Genomic DNA, 14,921 nt, shown 5'->3' with positions numbered 1-14,921 from the left:
AACAGTATATAGCAGTGGTTCCCAAACATTTCGGGCCACCGCCCCCTTGGTCCCACAAACTCAACCCCAGCACCCCCTACCCTATCCAACAACACAGTTGAAGGGGCTCACCTCTAGCAGCCCCCTGCTGCCCCCTTGCCTCTTAGTGCCCCCATGTAATTCCCCACCCCGGGGGTGGTACTGCCCACTTTGGGAACCACTGGTATATGGGATGACATCATCAGAGCAGTAGGCCTTTCTGGGTTATCATTTAAGGTAGTTCATACCCAGCTCGGTTCATTCAAATTATACACCTGAATTATGAGTTACAAAGCTGGCAGGAGGGTGAGTTTCCTCCAGCAGGGAACAACTATCAACTGCTGTTACGAAAGCTTATTCCGCAACTCCCCCAATTGATATGGGGGGTATAGGTCTTTTGCAGGAATACTTGTTATATAAATGACTTATTATGCTTTGTTCTGTTTGTGTCCTTCATGGACGCTATTTCAACAGTCAAAATGCTGCGTAATACATTAATTTCAATTTTAAAAATGTCAATGATTCTTTTTCACCGTCATCAAACAATTAACCTTTCTGGATATCACTTTACATTGCCAACTACCACAGATATAGAAACTATCAGCAGGCAGGATAATCTTACGGGAAACCTAACCAAGTTGTCTTAAATAAAGAATGGGATTCCAGTTAGGGTTCAAAACAACTGGTCAGTATTCATACCCCCCCTCCCCAGTTTCTCAAACTGTAATAAAGACAGAGAAGATGTAACTTCAGAACCAGAAGTATTCCGCTTGAGGAACTTAATATTCTAACAGGTTCTGATCCTGCAGCATGTGTGGATTAAGGTGTGTATAGATGTGATTTTCTCACCCTCCCCCTTCCCCCAGCAAGCCCAGGACCTTGAAGGGCTGCTATGAGGAAGAGGAAGAGCCAGCCAGCATCAACCTGCTCCTCTCTTTCAATTAGAGAAACAACTAGTACAAGACCCTTCTTCGGGCTGCATGGCTTTGATTTATCCACACAAGTCCCACAACTGCCAGCATTAGTATTTTAGAGGCTACTTGGTGGAAAGGGTAGTATCTGCACTCATGCCACACAGAATTGAAGCCATAAAAGATTCTGCTTTGAATCAACAATACATAAAACTTCAACCCTCAATGAAGGATTCTTCCTATTGAATGCTATTCACACTTACATCCACCGAATTCTGTGGGACTGGCTTCTAAGAACATAAGAAAGGCCATGCTGGATCAGACCAAGGTCCATCAAGTCCAGCAGTCTGTTCACACAGTGGCCAACCAGGTGCCTCTAGGAAGCCCAGAAAACAAGACGGCTGCAGCAGCAGTATCCTGCCTGTGTTCCACAGTGCCTAATAATATAATAGGCATGCTCCTCTGATCCTGAAGAGAATAGGTATGCATCATGACTAGTATCCATTTTGACTAGTAGCTATGGATAGCCCTAGCCTCCATGAACATGTCCACTCCCCTCTTAAAGCCTTCCAAGTTGGCAGCCATCACCACACCCTGGGGCAGGGAGTTCCACAACTGAACTATGCGTTGTGTGAAGAAATACTTCCTTTTAACTGCTTTGAATCTCTCGCCCTCCAGCTTCAGATGACCCCACGTTCTAGTATTATGAGAGAGGGAGAAAAGCTTCTCCCTGCCCACTCTCTCCATACCGTGCATACTTTTATAGATCTCTATCATGCCCCCCTTAACCGCCTTCTTTCCAAGCTAAACAGCCCTAAGCGTTTTAACCCTTTGATACACTCCCCCACCGACATTGTGCCTTGTGCAATTTCCCAAACAGTTTCAATGATCTGACATCCAAATTCAAGTCAGGGAATTACTTACTGGGGGAGGCACGCTGCACACGGGGAGATGTTGCCCGCTGAAAACCACGGAGCACCCTGGAACTTGCTGCGTGTTGCAAGCTGGTATGTGCTGGCCTGTGCAAAGTGGAATCCCGTGCGGTGCCACTGTGGTCACCGTGTACGATACCGGGACTGTCCCCTGGTGGATCTGCAAAAAGAAAAGAAAAGAGCTTTTCAGTGGGTATCAATCTCAGAAAGAGGCTATGTTTTTATGGCATAATAGTCTGTCAGACATCACCTCAACAAAAGAAAAGATCGTTCGAACTCAAAGTATCGAAGTCTCCCATTTGCCTGCAGTTTAGGATCCAATGCAATCGCTTCGCTGCATTTGTTTGCTGAGAAGGAGGTAGACTGCAAAACAAGACACAGCTGCTCTTAATGAGAGCCAGCGTGTGGTGTTTTGGAGTGGTGGAGTCTGATCTGGAGATCCGGGTTTGATTCCCCACTCCTCCACATGAGCGGCGGAGGCTAATCTGGTGAACTGGATTTATCTCCCCACTCCCTACACGTGAAGCCAGCTGGGTAACCTTGGGTTTGTCACAGCTCTCTTAGAGCTCTTTCAGCCTCACCTACTTCACAGGGTGTCTGTTGTGGGGAGGGGAAGGGAAGGTGGTTGTAAGCCTGGTTGATTCTTCCTTAAGTGGTAAAGTCGGCATACAAAACCCAACTCTTCTTCTTAATGAGGAGCATCCAAAGCTGGCTTTTAAGTAGGAAGCAATGCCTTGAAGAAGACAGCGCCCAGAAACAAGCCCTCTTGGTGCTCGAACTTATAAAATTACCAGCACTGAACTCCCACAGGATTTTAATCACCAAGGCGGGTCTACTTTTTAGCTCCAGATTTATCTCGATGCAGTATCCTTACCTAGATGCTCACATTTAGTTTTCACTTTGAAGCCCGGGAGGCGGATTCTCACCCCCACTCCTCAAAACACAATAAGACAGTCTAAGACAATAGCAGTGTAATTCAGGCATCAAGTTATGCATTCCATTCCGTGGGTCTTCGGTTCACCCATCTCAGTTCTTCTTCTTGGCTATGGATGCTTTCGTGCATCTGATTTCTACAGCTTTTAACTGTTCCCTTCTTTGTATATTTTGTTTATGCCCTTTTAGCGCTGAATGCTAATAGTGGAAAAAAGAGCAAAAGCCAGAGTCCAGCTCAGCGACTATATCATGTGACGACAATGTGGACAAACAAGAGGCGGCAGCTTCCCTCTGACAGTGTCAATTCTGACGGTGCCAATTTGCAAACCAATAGCCAAACTTTCATTTCCAACCTGAGAACTCCCATACTGAGCTGGCTTTTAGCCAAAACTGTGTAGTTAGTCCGCAATCAACGTCTGGACTTTTCTACTGTTCAATAGGTACACTAAATAGTTAAAGTACATTTAAATATTTCGTATACCCTTGTTACAGAGGTGCATGTTCAATACTTTTAATACAGTGGAAGAATTAGTCTCACTAGGACATTCAATTGTACTTCAAAATTTCTCAGCTATCGAAAGTTTGGGTTCCTACGCTAAACTCTCAACCTGTGTGCTGGGCGCACTAGTGTGCTGCGAAGCGCTGCTTATGTGCTGTGACAAATAGTTTGGGCCCAGCATACCCAGGTGGTGAGTGGAGGGGCCGTGGTTCAGTGGCAGATCACCTGAAGGTTCCAGGTTTGATCCCGGGCAACTCTAAATAAAGGATATCATGCAGAAAGAGCCAAGGAAGTTCCTTCTTCCACAGAGAGCCACTATCAGGGTACACAAAACTGAGCTAGCCTTTCGAGACGTATGACGACACAAAGTTCTGGCCAAATCAACAGCTGATCTAACAGTCTCACTTGGCATAAGGCAGCTTCATTAGGTTCATATGTATCCCTGCCCATAGAGGGCAGCACTAACTTCCTTATTATTCAAGTTCCTTCTAATCACCCTCTGCAAGCAGCAGACTGTTCTGCCATGTTCTTGCGCCAAGAGGTACTGCATCAGTCCATTATTTCCAGTGTGGAGACACACAGTTCCTTCACCTCAAAGGTTGGCACACAGAACCGTCTAGACATTAGGAAGAATTTTCTAACAGTTAGAGCGGTTCCTCAGTGAAACAGGCTTCCTCGGGAGGTGGTGAGCTCTCCTTCCCTGGAGGTTTTTAAGAAGAGGTTAGATGGCCACCTGTCAGCAGTGCTGATTCTATGACCTTAGGCAGATGATGAGAGGGAGGGCATCTTGGCCATCTTCTGGGCATGGAGTAGGGGTCACTGGGGTGTGTGTGCGTGGGGGGGGAGGAAGTTGTGAATTTCCTGCATTGTGCAAGGGCTGGATCCTGGTGGTCCCTTCCAATTCTATGATTCTAACCACCATTCACACCGACACAGAGGTGTATTTTCTCTGAGGTGGGAAGCCACTTTGTACTCGCATATATGTGAAAAGCAAAGCTTTCTTGGGCTGAAGAGAGCCTTTAATTTTAAATCAAGTAAAAAAAAAGCCTCATCTACCAGAAGCCTGAGATGAGGTTTCGGCTGCCCCCCTCCTTTTTCGTACCTGTTCATGAATGTCAACCATCACTGCGTTCTGCTGTGGCGGATGAGCAGCTGGGTGCAACATACGGGGCGATACATTCGGTGGGTGGAAGGCTCGCGGTTCTTCTATTGCTTGTTGTTGTCCATAGGCGAGGTGGTAGTTCTCATCTTGACTGATGGAATTATGCCGAGACAACCGATCTCTTCTTGCTCTCTGGCGTCTAACAGGAGGGCTGTAAATAACCCAATTAGACAGGGTATTACAAACATACACGTGGCGACTTTTGATAGACTATGAACTTCAGAAATGTACTTCTCTTGCTCCTTCCTAAATGTCGGTAGCCAAAAAACATTGCACATATTCATACTGCTGTCTTATGATGCAAATGGACTGTTTCATGGTAACTCTTTAGAAGCTGTAATTCAGTGATGTATTTCTTTTTAAATTTTAACATTCTATTATTTTTCTTATTTAACAATATACTCAAGAAATACTTTCAATTTTTCATAAAAATCAGTAGTTGATCTATTATTCACTAGAGATGTTAACTTCGCCACAGTTGCATATTCTGATACTTTATTTTGTCCATTCAGTTACATTTGGATAATCTTTTGCTTTCCAGAAGCTGTAATGAAGCTTGGATATGCAAGCCATTTGTACTTTCCAACGCCACGGTTGCCCTGGAAATATAAAAACTTACTGTACGTCCACTGATTTCTGCACAGCCATAATAGTTAAAAAAGTGAGCTGAATGTAACATGTACACAAGAGGCCAAAGACAACAGGTTTCCCCCAGCAACTACTGCTGCCATTTGGTAAACTGCATGGATTTGGTCACTTTTGCACTGCAAAATCAGGGTTCTTAGAGAACTCATTCACGAGAGAAGAGTTCTGAACCTCAAAGGCTTATTCACATGACCTTTGAAGTCTGTGGAGGTCACGGCTTTGGGGCTGCGTAGGCTGACTTTCTCTTATATCACCACAGGCTCAAAAGGTCATAAGAAATGACACTGACACTGCAAAACATGCGACTTTTGAACCCATGGCAACACAGGGAGAAGTCAGTCTGCAGACATCAAAAAGAGCAGCTGCTAAAGGCTTGGGCTGTCGAGTGCATGAGCTCCTAGAAGGACGTTACAGGGCCCCTGTGAACCAGAGAGGTACAGGGGAAACCATGCTGGTCTTAGGCTGAAAAGATCTGGGTTTAAACGGGAAGAAGTGTTGGCCCAGCCATTATCTCGGAGAGCCATTATCTGAGAGAGCCAGCTGGGTGACCCTGGGCAAGTCACGCTCCCTCCGCCCACCGACCTCATAGGATGTCTGTTGTGGGGAGGGGAAGGGAAGGTGACTGTAAGCCGGTTTGAGTCTCCCTTAAGTGGAAGAGAAAGTCAGCATATAAAAACCAACTCTTCTTCATCATCATCTCTAAATTTAACCTACCTCACACAATTATTATGCTAACAGATAAAACGTGCACTATTAAGAGCCTTGGAGAAAGGTGGGGGACACTAATGTGAAAGGTGGGAAAGCCCAATGCAGGGTGAAAAAGCCCTGCCCTTCATTACCCAGAGCCCCACACAGAACATCCTGCTTCTCAATCTGTACAGCAAATACTTCCAGGGTGTTTTCAGCCTCATCTCTATGGTCAAAAAGGCCAGAAATATTCTGCATTTCTCAAAACGAGAAGAAACGCAGGTTATCAAGATTCTGGGTATGTTCCTGGTTTCCCTAATGAACAGTGCAATTTTAGCCATGATTCCTCAACCCCCACTAATATTTACGTGACCTCCTCCAAGAGTAGCCATTTGCCTCAAGGGGTTTTTCCTGCAGATGATCTCAGCCACGAAGCTCAACGGGAGGGACTGGAGAAATCCCCCACCTTTCCGCCTAGCTGACCTTACAGTGTTATTGTGAAGATAAAATTGGGAGAGGGGGACTGCATGTTCTCTGCCCTGAGTTCCTCTGAGAAAGAAGAGATAAAACTGTAAATAATAATTAAAAAAATCAAGACCCAACCAACTTGGCAACTCAAAAGCTAAATTTAATGAACATAAAGGAAAATTATCTTCCCACATATGCAACTTTGCAAAATAGAGAATAATTCATTTAACGTTCCAGCTGCATATTTATACTCCCTGGAAAGGAACACACATAGGAGGGCTTATACACTGGCCAGATGTGCAGCCCTACCATCTGCCATATTAGAAGAGAGATTTAAGAAGATCCCCAGGGTGGAGAGACTTTGCCCGTGTAACACAGGGGAGCTGGAAACCATTGAGCATGCAATTTTTAGATGTCCCCTCTACAAGTCAGCTCGCTTCAATATTATTGACCTTCGATTTGGGAAATGGGCTCTGGTGATGAGGGGGAATTGACCAAATGTTGGGAGACAGCTCACCAATCACCACCCAGATCGCAAAAAACTGTGCAGTCGCAATGAAGCTACGTCACCTTAATGTACTTCTTTAATCTGTAGAAATGTAAAATTGGGTGATTCCTAATTTTGTTGGCCTTGGTTGTAAACATCTACTCTGTATGGTCAGTTTGTTTTACCTGTTTTATCTGGCATACTAGCCGCAAATAAAACTTATTTATTATCATTTTATGTTATGCCCTACAATGTCATGACTGAGACAAGATGCTACATTCCTGGCAAAAGCCCTCAAGGACTTCCAATGAACTAACAATACACACACACGCAACAGCAACAACCACACTACTACTATATGCCCAGTAATGATTTTGTTAACTCCAGTAATAACTCATTTGAAAGCTCAGAACATCTTCTGAAATTCTTCAGTTTCTCAGGTTATGTAGTGGCAAACACGGCCAGGAAGATGTGCCCAACAAACCACGTCAAAACACTTGCCTTCTTCTGTTGCGCGCCGGTGTGTTGCATCGTTCCCCTGAGAAGTGATGTTGGCTTGATCGAGCTGAAGGAGGCTGCCTATTTGATGTCATCTCCCATGGTCGCATTGGTGGTGACGGGGCTGGCGAGGCCGCTGCGTAGTCAAAGACTGAATGAGAAAGGCGCTGTCTCTTGGGACTCGGGCTGTCTTCGCTCTGTGCCAAAGGAAACCACAAGTGAGTGAATGCGAACTGAGCAATACGCATTTCCTTTCCTTTCTCCCTTAGAAGCGCCTTGATCCATTGATCTTGAGCAGTATAGTTTTAAATCTAATGTTTGAGGGATATAAGGTCTGAGATAAATCTTGCCACTGCCAATGCAGCCTTGGGATCCCTGTCACTTAATTAAAAAAGGCATTATATCAGACACAGAGGCATTGGATTTATGTATTAAAAGAGTAGAAATATATTGTGATCTAAGATCCTCACAGAAACGACATTCCAAGAGCACATAAGTCAATAGAGCCAGAAGCACAGGGACAAGTCCTTTCTGAATATGGTTAATTCAAAATTCTGCCTTGCATTACCATAGAAGGGTTAGCGTTTGATCTGGCTAAAAAGAAGGCTCTAGAGAGACAAAGAACTGTCAAGTAATAAGTATAGGCAGGCAAGCCATGTGGTGGTGGTGGTATTCCGAAAAACTGAGATGAGCAAATGCGACAAGCATGGAATACGCATTTCCAAAGGACAACACTGAATGTCTACGTCTTTCACTGCTTCAGTAATCCACTGTCGCTTATTATCCACGTTCTCTATGGCTTTCTCCTACAGAGAAAACTAAAGTTGGAAAAGAAAGCTAATTGTTTTTCCCCAGAACTGGGGGGGGGGGTTTACAATGGGGAAAGGACAGAACACAAAATTACAAGTGTTTATTATAAGCGAATAAGGCTGTTTGAAATATGCTTGGGTAAGCACAAATTTTATGCCCACGGGGGTCTAGGTTCTGAGAATTAAAGAAGCTGCAGCCAGATGGAGCTCAGACATGTGCGACCAATATCCGCCAGACATGCAATTTCTACCGCAGCCAAGTTTCGTTCTGCTAAGTTAGCTGTGTGATATCACTTACATTTAATTTTCTTGTTAATACAATATTTACAGTATTTGGAAAATACATAACCAAAGGTAATTCTTATTTATCTGTTGGGAGATCCCTGGCAGGTCAGTGCCACTTCTGAAAATAGAACTAAGCACCATCCATACCATTCACCTACTGGTTATGATGTTGCAGTCACTGGCTTTCAACCGGTGACTGAAGAAGAGGAGTTGGTTTTTATATGCCGACTTTCTCTACCACTTAAGGAAGAATCAAACCGGCTGACAATCACCTTCCCTTCCCCTCCCCACAACAGACACCCTGTGAAGTAGGTGGGGCTGAGAGAGCTCTAAGAGAGCTGTGACTAGCCCAAGGTCACCCAGCTGGCTTCATGTGTATGAGTGGGGAAACAAATCCAGTGCACCAGATTAGCCTCCGCCGCTCATGTGGAGGAGTGGGGAATCAAACCCAGTTTTCCAGATCAGAGTCCACCGCTCCAAACCACCACACCAGGCTGGCCCCACAAAAGGATCATGCCCTGATCTCTGACACCAGTGGTGGTATCAGTGGTGCTACCTTTCTTCAGGTTGATGATAATAATAATTTTTAAAGGATTTGGGGTGGGGGGAGCACACACAGAAGCCACATCTGGAAATGGATCCCATGTTGCAGATAGGAAATGCTGGAAAGCCTGAAATCTACTCTGCCAATGCCATGTTTAGTTCTCACCTACACTCCTGCTTTAGGGAGAAAACCCATCTACTATAGAGATGTGAGGGCCTGGAAGAACTCCAGAAAATTCCAGAAAATTTGTGGTTGACCTTTTCACCTGTCAACAACTTTTAAATCCCTTAAATATGTCTAATATTGCAATTTTATATGCTAAGCTATAAAAGATACATTTTATGTTGTTAAAGCAGTTAATTCAGGGATGTCAAGCTCATTTGTTATGAGGGCCGGATATGACATAAATGTCACTTGGTCGGGTGGGTCCATGCCTCGCCAGCCCAGATCGAGAGGGGTGGGGGTGGCTGCCTCGGCTGGCTCGTGGGCCAGATAAGAGCTTGATCCAGCCGGCGGGCCGTCTGTTTAACACCGAGTTAATTAGTTTAGGTTTGATAGGACAGTCAATACTGTGGATATTTGAACCCTTCCCAAAATGTTTTTTCCTGTTAAAAAAGCTCCCCCTCCAGTGACTCCAAAATTTCTGGAAATTGTATATCTAGCGACTGAGTTTAAATATTATTTCAAGTTCCTTGATGTGCAAAAGTTTTCCAGATCTAATCCCCAATTAAGATTTCTCACCTCAGAATTTAAACTGCAGTGTTGGGGGGGGGGTTGTTTTTTTGGGGGGGGGTGTTCTCTAGAGCTGCTTTTCCATTCAGAGTATCAGATGCGCAGCTCAATTTCTCCTTAAGTTTTAGGACAGATAATTTTCCCTTCTACAATTTATCCTCATGGTCACTGACTCTAATGCTTACTAAAAATTAATATGGGCTGAATGCTAACACAGGGGACGCTGACCTTCTCCCAAGAGCACTGCCATCGTGAGTTCTAACAACCTAATGCTGAAAAGGAACTATGGTGGCCCCAAAACATCTTGTGTGAAGAGCATACATTTACCCTGAGGAGTAGGCATCCCTGCTTTAGACATGGCTGAACCTGTCACATTTTTATCCCGACTTCCCTTGGGGTGGTTGGTGACTCTAGTAAGGTACAGAGCTGCCCCTCTGTAATGACAAGCAACTACGAACAGACTAATAAGGCACAGACATATTTACTGCGAGAGACACACAGACTCCTCTGCCCTGTACAAACATGTCAAATGTGCCTCCTTCCTACCCATCCAGGCTACACTTGCAAAAATAGTAAAGCCATCTGAAGCACCCTTCTGCTGTAAAGACAGAAGCATCAGACAAAAACTTAACAGCACAGAAATCCCACTGGAAAACCAAACACTTAGCCAATTCCCTCCACGGAACGGATTAGGGACACACACACCCATATTAAATTCTAATAAAATTTGACAGCATTGTCTACATCAGGGCTTCTTAAACTTTTCCCACTCATGACCCCTTTCTGCCCGAGAAATTTTTATGCGACCCTGGGTATATAAAATAGGTATACGAATCAAACATTTACTGATAATAAATCATAATTTTATTTTTAAATTTAAACAAAAAAATTTCGCAGCCTCCCACAGTCAGTTATGCATCCCCATATTCAGTTACGCGACCCACAGTTTAAGAAGCTTTGGTCTACATAGCCATTTGAAGTTCCAAGTCAGTACTGAAACTTTCTTACCTCCCCATCCCCCATGTGCCAGTTTTCTGAAAGCATTCTTATGGGACAAGAGGACTGCAAAAATGGTCATGAAGACTGGGAAGCAAGCAAGAGATGTAGAGAGAAGATGCCCAGTGCAGACAAGCAGGTTTGAAAAGCAGGAAATACCCACATAAACATATTTCCTTAGAAGTGTGTTCATGTTTAAGCAACAAAATCGACCAAAAAAAAGAAAGAAAAGGAAAATATGCTTATGAAAGAGAAAACAAGGATTGAAGGAACTTCAAAGCCAGCTCCATGAGCCAAAGCCTGCTTTCCACCCCTTGCTGTACAGAAGACTTCTTGAGAAAGAGGAAAGTGTCAAAAGTAGCTGGTGGTGTGGCAAGAGGCCAAAGAAAAAGAAACCCAGCGACTTCTCTGGGCTAGTACAAGCATCTTGGTGAAATGTGTAACGTTACCCTTCTGTTCCAGACTTAGCACAGCGCTTTCAAACTGCAAAAGCAAGTCTTCCCATTGTATCCGAGGAAGGGAGCTCTGACTCATCACAGCTCGTACTGGAACAAATGCTGTTAGTCTTTGCCAGGGGACTTCTGTTTTGCATAGCTTTCTGCATTCAACAACCTTTTCCAACTAGCCTGTCTATAAAATTGTGTTTCGCATGAGCAAGATAAAAACACACAAAACAGCTATTTCAACTGGAGCCATTACAGAGACAGTGGCTTTCATAAACGTTCAAGCTCTCATATGATAACAGTCAGTTTTCTCAGTACCGCATGACCATGTCAAAGAAGGAGCAGAAACTTAAGAGCTGATATACAGTTTTCAGTGCATAGGATCGTACTGTCAACCACATTGTGAATCTCAATTCTGAGTGAATGACTAAGTTCAACCTCAAACTGCTTATACTCGCAGCATCAGATATCTGAGGCAGAAAAAAAAGGCTTGATTGGCCTTACTTTCAAGTGGGGAACTCTTTGTACAAAGAGATCCAGAGGTTGCCATGTGAAAAATCTGGAACGTTACCATGCATTATAGAACAGGGCTTCTTAAACTTTTTCCACTCGTGATCCTTTTTCGCCCGATAAATTTTTATGCGAACCCGGGTATATAGGTATATAAAATAGGTATACAAATCAAACATTTACTGATAATAAATCATTTACCCATCTAGAGGGGAGGAGACTAGAGGGACAAAACATTTACTGATAATAATAATTTACTAATAAATCATAAAGAAACCTTTTACTGTTGCCAAATTTTTCACGACCCCCACATTCAGTTACGCAACCCCATATGGGCTTGTGTCATAAAGTTTAAGAAGCTTTGTTATAGAATACTTTTTCTCATGCAAACTGTTATAGAATACATTTTATACTTGTTATAGAATACTTTTTCTCATGCAAACTACTCCCACATGAACTGAATCACCATGAGTAGACTTTTCAACCTCAAAAATTTAACATGTGATTCAGCTTTTAGTTTGCTAATATTTCCACCCCAATTTCTGTGCCATCTTGTCTTCTAAGGAGTTATCTCAGAAAGGGAAACAATACAGAATGTAGAATAACGGGGTCAAGGGGAATTTCAAACCAAAACTTTCTTATTATTATAGTACTTTAGATAAAGTAATAGGTAGACTACTGCACATAGCCAATTTAGACAAATAGAGGGCATAATCTGCTAAAGCAGTTTGAAGTTCCATGAATTTCAACAGAAGAGTTAGAAGTGTGCGCTTACATTTGGATAGACTGTATAGATTTTTCTAATCCAAAAATTGGTGGAAGAGATGCATACCATTCACATTTACAGCTACAGAATAACAACAAGTTCTAACCACCATGCTTATGTTTTTATTAGATTTTTACTTGTACACCCAAGACACTGACATACAAAATATGCAACCTCATCTGGATGAACATGCTAAAGCAGTTTCTAAGGATTTGGGAACAGATTTCAAAGTTTTCCCCAAATGAATTCCAATGGTATTTGCATGTCAAGGGAGGACCAGAATGGATTCCTTCTAAATACAAACTGCCATTTAAGCACAAAAATGTTTTTATAGCCCATGAAATATTTTCCAAATCTTATATAAGATATCATACACATTTATTAATGGTCCAAACAAGTAATAGGTTCAAGTGTTTTTATTCTGATGTTACATCAGTGTGGAACTTTCCAAATCTTCTAGTTAAAAAAAAACCCTGCAGAATTTTAAACAGGGTTAAAATGGGTAATAGTGAGGAAATTATAAAGAAAAACATTTGAGCCATTCAAAATTGAGAAGAGAATTCTTACTTTAAGTTTCCAACTCAGAGCTAAATGTTGAAACACTCCACTGATGCAATATACAACATTGGTTAGAAACAAGTTAGCAAACTTAAATAGACTTTGCTAGAAATGTGACAAACCCATCCAAAATGCATGGTATATACCCACACTAATCTAGCCATTTTGATTTGGCCTGTTTGAACGACAAAAAGCCACAAGGAGAAGGGCAGAAGAGAAAACTGCCCCATGGAGCAAGGTTTGCCACATATTCCAGTTTAGGCAACCCAGAGCAACCTTCTTGAGCTTAGTAGTGTGGGAGGGAAAGTTTTGAACAATCCAGCCTTATTCAGCAGCTTCATTAATGCTCTAGGATTGTGCTGTCCCCATCCATCCCTGCAGGGGCACGAACCCAACACCACAGCAATTGTACCCCATATCAGTAACAGCGTCACAACTAAAAGAACACAGGCTGATACCCGCCAAACTGCTCAACCACTGCTTCTCAAGCACAGGTTTTCAACTGTTTCTACACAAGCCCTTCAGAGGTTTTCTAGCGCACAATCTCCATCTGAAGACCAGCACATCTTCAACCCGACAAAATGCAAACTGACTACTTACTTAAGCTAACCTTGAGCTAGCAGTAAGTTCTGTAAATTGCTCTAGCTCCACAGCATACTCTGCAAGTCTTCTCGTATAAAAACCAGAACCAGAATATACTGCCTCGGCGCTCTCATTGTGTAGAACCGTCTTGATAATGTTCACTTCCATTTTCCTGAATGTCACTGCTACTGCTAGCACGGCAACAATAAGTACAGTCGACACAGCTGATGTAACTATGCTACATTTGAAGGGACAGCATGTTTGAAATCTTTTTTTTCCATTTCAGTTTTACGCATTAATTTTGATAAAGCTGCTGCATAAACCACAGCTAGTAATACAAAATTGAAAGGGGTGGAACTATAGTTGCTTAATGTACAATACAACCAAAAATAAAGCAAACTGGGGCCAAACGATTTAACCTATTAAAATTTTATTTTTCAATTATAACAAACAAGCCTCTACAATAACTGTTGCTCATACACAAATGAACCAAGGTCACATGTGACAAAATAATACAAACTTCACCATACGCATCAGATTAGAGCATGTCCAAAATGGAATGATTCCTACTCCATATAATAACAGGTCAGTAACCAGCTTTGTGCCCTGACCTGGATGGCCCAGGCTAGCCTGATCTCGTCAGATCTCAGAAGCTAAGCAGGGTCAGCTTTGGTTAGTATTTGCATGGAAGACCACCAAGGAATACCAGGGTTTCTGTGCAGAGGAAGGCACTGGCAAACCACCTCTGTTAGTCTCTTGCCATGAAAATCCCAAAAAGGGTTGCCATAAGTCGGCTGCTACTTGACGGCACTTTACATACACACAACCAGCTTTGTAACATATCATATGCACATGCCCATGTAAGATACTCTCTTCGTATTTCTTTACAGGCTTCCGGTATATGTTATCCTGTTTCAACACTCCAGCTTCATCAGAAGATTTCCATGGATGTTGTACCAAAATCAGGTCATAGTATCGAGCTCTGCTCCTTCATGGCAATGCCATGGACAGCCAAGCTTCCTAATCGGGATGCATAAGCTATTGTGGATGCATTCTGCACCAGCCGAAGCTTCCAAACAGTCTTCACAAGTAGCCTGTGGGTCTGCTACCAGAGCATGGGGTAAATGCAGTCAAATCATGCCTGTCAGGGAAGGGCCATGGCGGGTACAGCAACTGAAGCTGGCTAGGGACACCACATGCCAGAAGGAAAACTAATACAGCAATGAACATAGTCTTAAATGGGAAAGTGTGATCCCATCCAGAACAGGCTGAATGCATAATCCCATCCAGAACAGGCTGAATGCATAATCCTTGACTGAGCCATACCACAAAGCAACAGTGCCTCAGTCTTATCACATAAGAACACCATGCACAAATTAGGGGAAAAAAGATTGGTTACTGTCCCCCTCCCTCCTTTTTACTTGACAAGGTTTGCATGCTCAAACTGCTTTCTAAG

At 43.1% G+C, this 14,921-nt stretch overlaps 1 protein-coding gene across 4 annotated transcripts in view; it reads right to left on the bottom strand.

Moving 5' to 3' along the window:
* The window catches only part of RNF38 (ring finger protein 38), a 47,281-nt gene that overhangs the window by 20,859 nt on the left and 11,501 nt on the right, over window positions 1–14,921 (bottom strand). For all 4 annotated transcript variants that reach the window (XM_056848681.1, XM_056848684.1, XM_056848682.1 and 1 more), the window contains 3 exons: window positions 7,244–7,437; window positions 4,396–4,606; window positions 1,854–2,021 (listed from right to left, as the gene is read on the bottom strand). In XM_056848681.1, the coding sequence (XP_056704659.1) occupies window positions 1,854–2,021; window positions 4,396–4,606; window positions 7,244–7,437 (573 nt within the window). The remainder of the gene's footprint in view (window positions 1–1,853; window positions 2,022–4,395; window positions 4,607–7,243; window positions 7,438–14,921) is intronic.

This window comes from Euleptes europaea, chromosome 4 (genome assembly GCF_029931775.1).
Source record: "Euleptes europaea isolate rEulEur1 chromosome 4, rEulEur1.hap1, whole genome shotgun sequence".
NCBI lineage: Eukaryota > Metazoa > Chordata > Lepidosauria > Squamata > Sphaerodactylidae > Euleptes > Euleptes europaea.
This window is presented reverse-complemented; position numbering and strand designations above follow the sequence as displayed.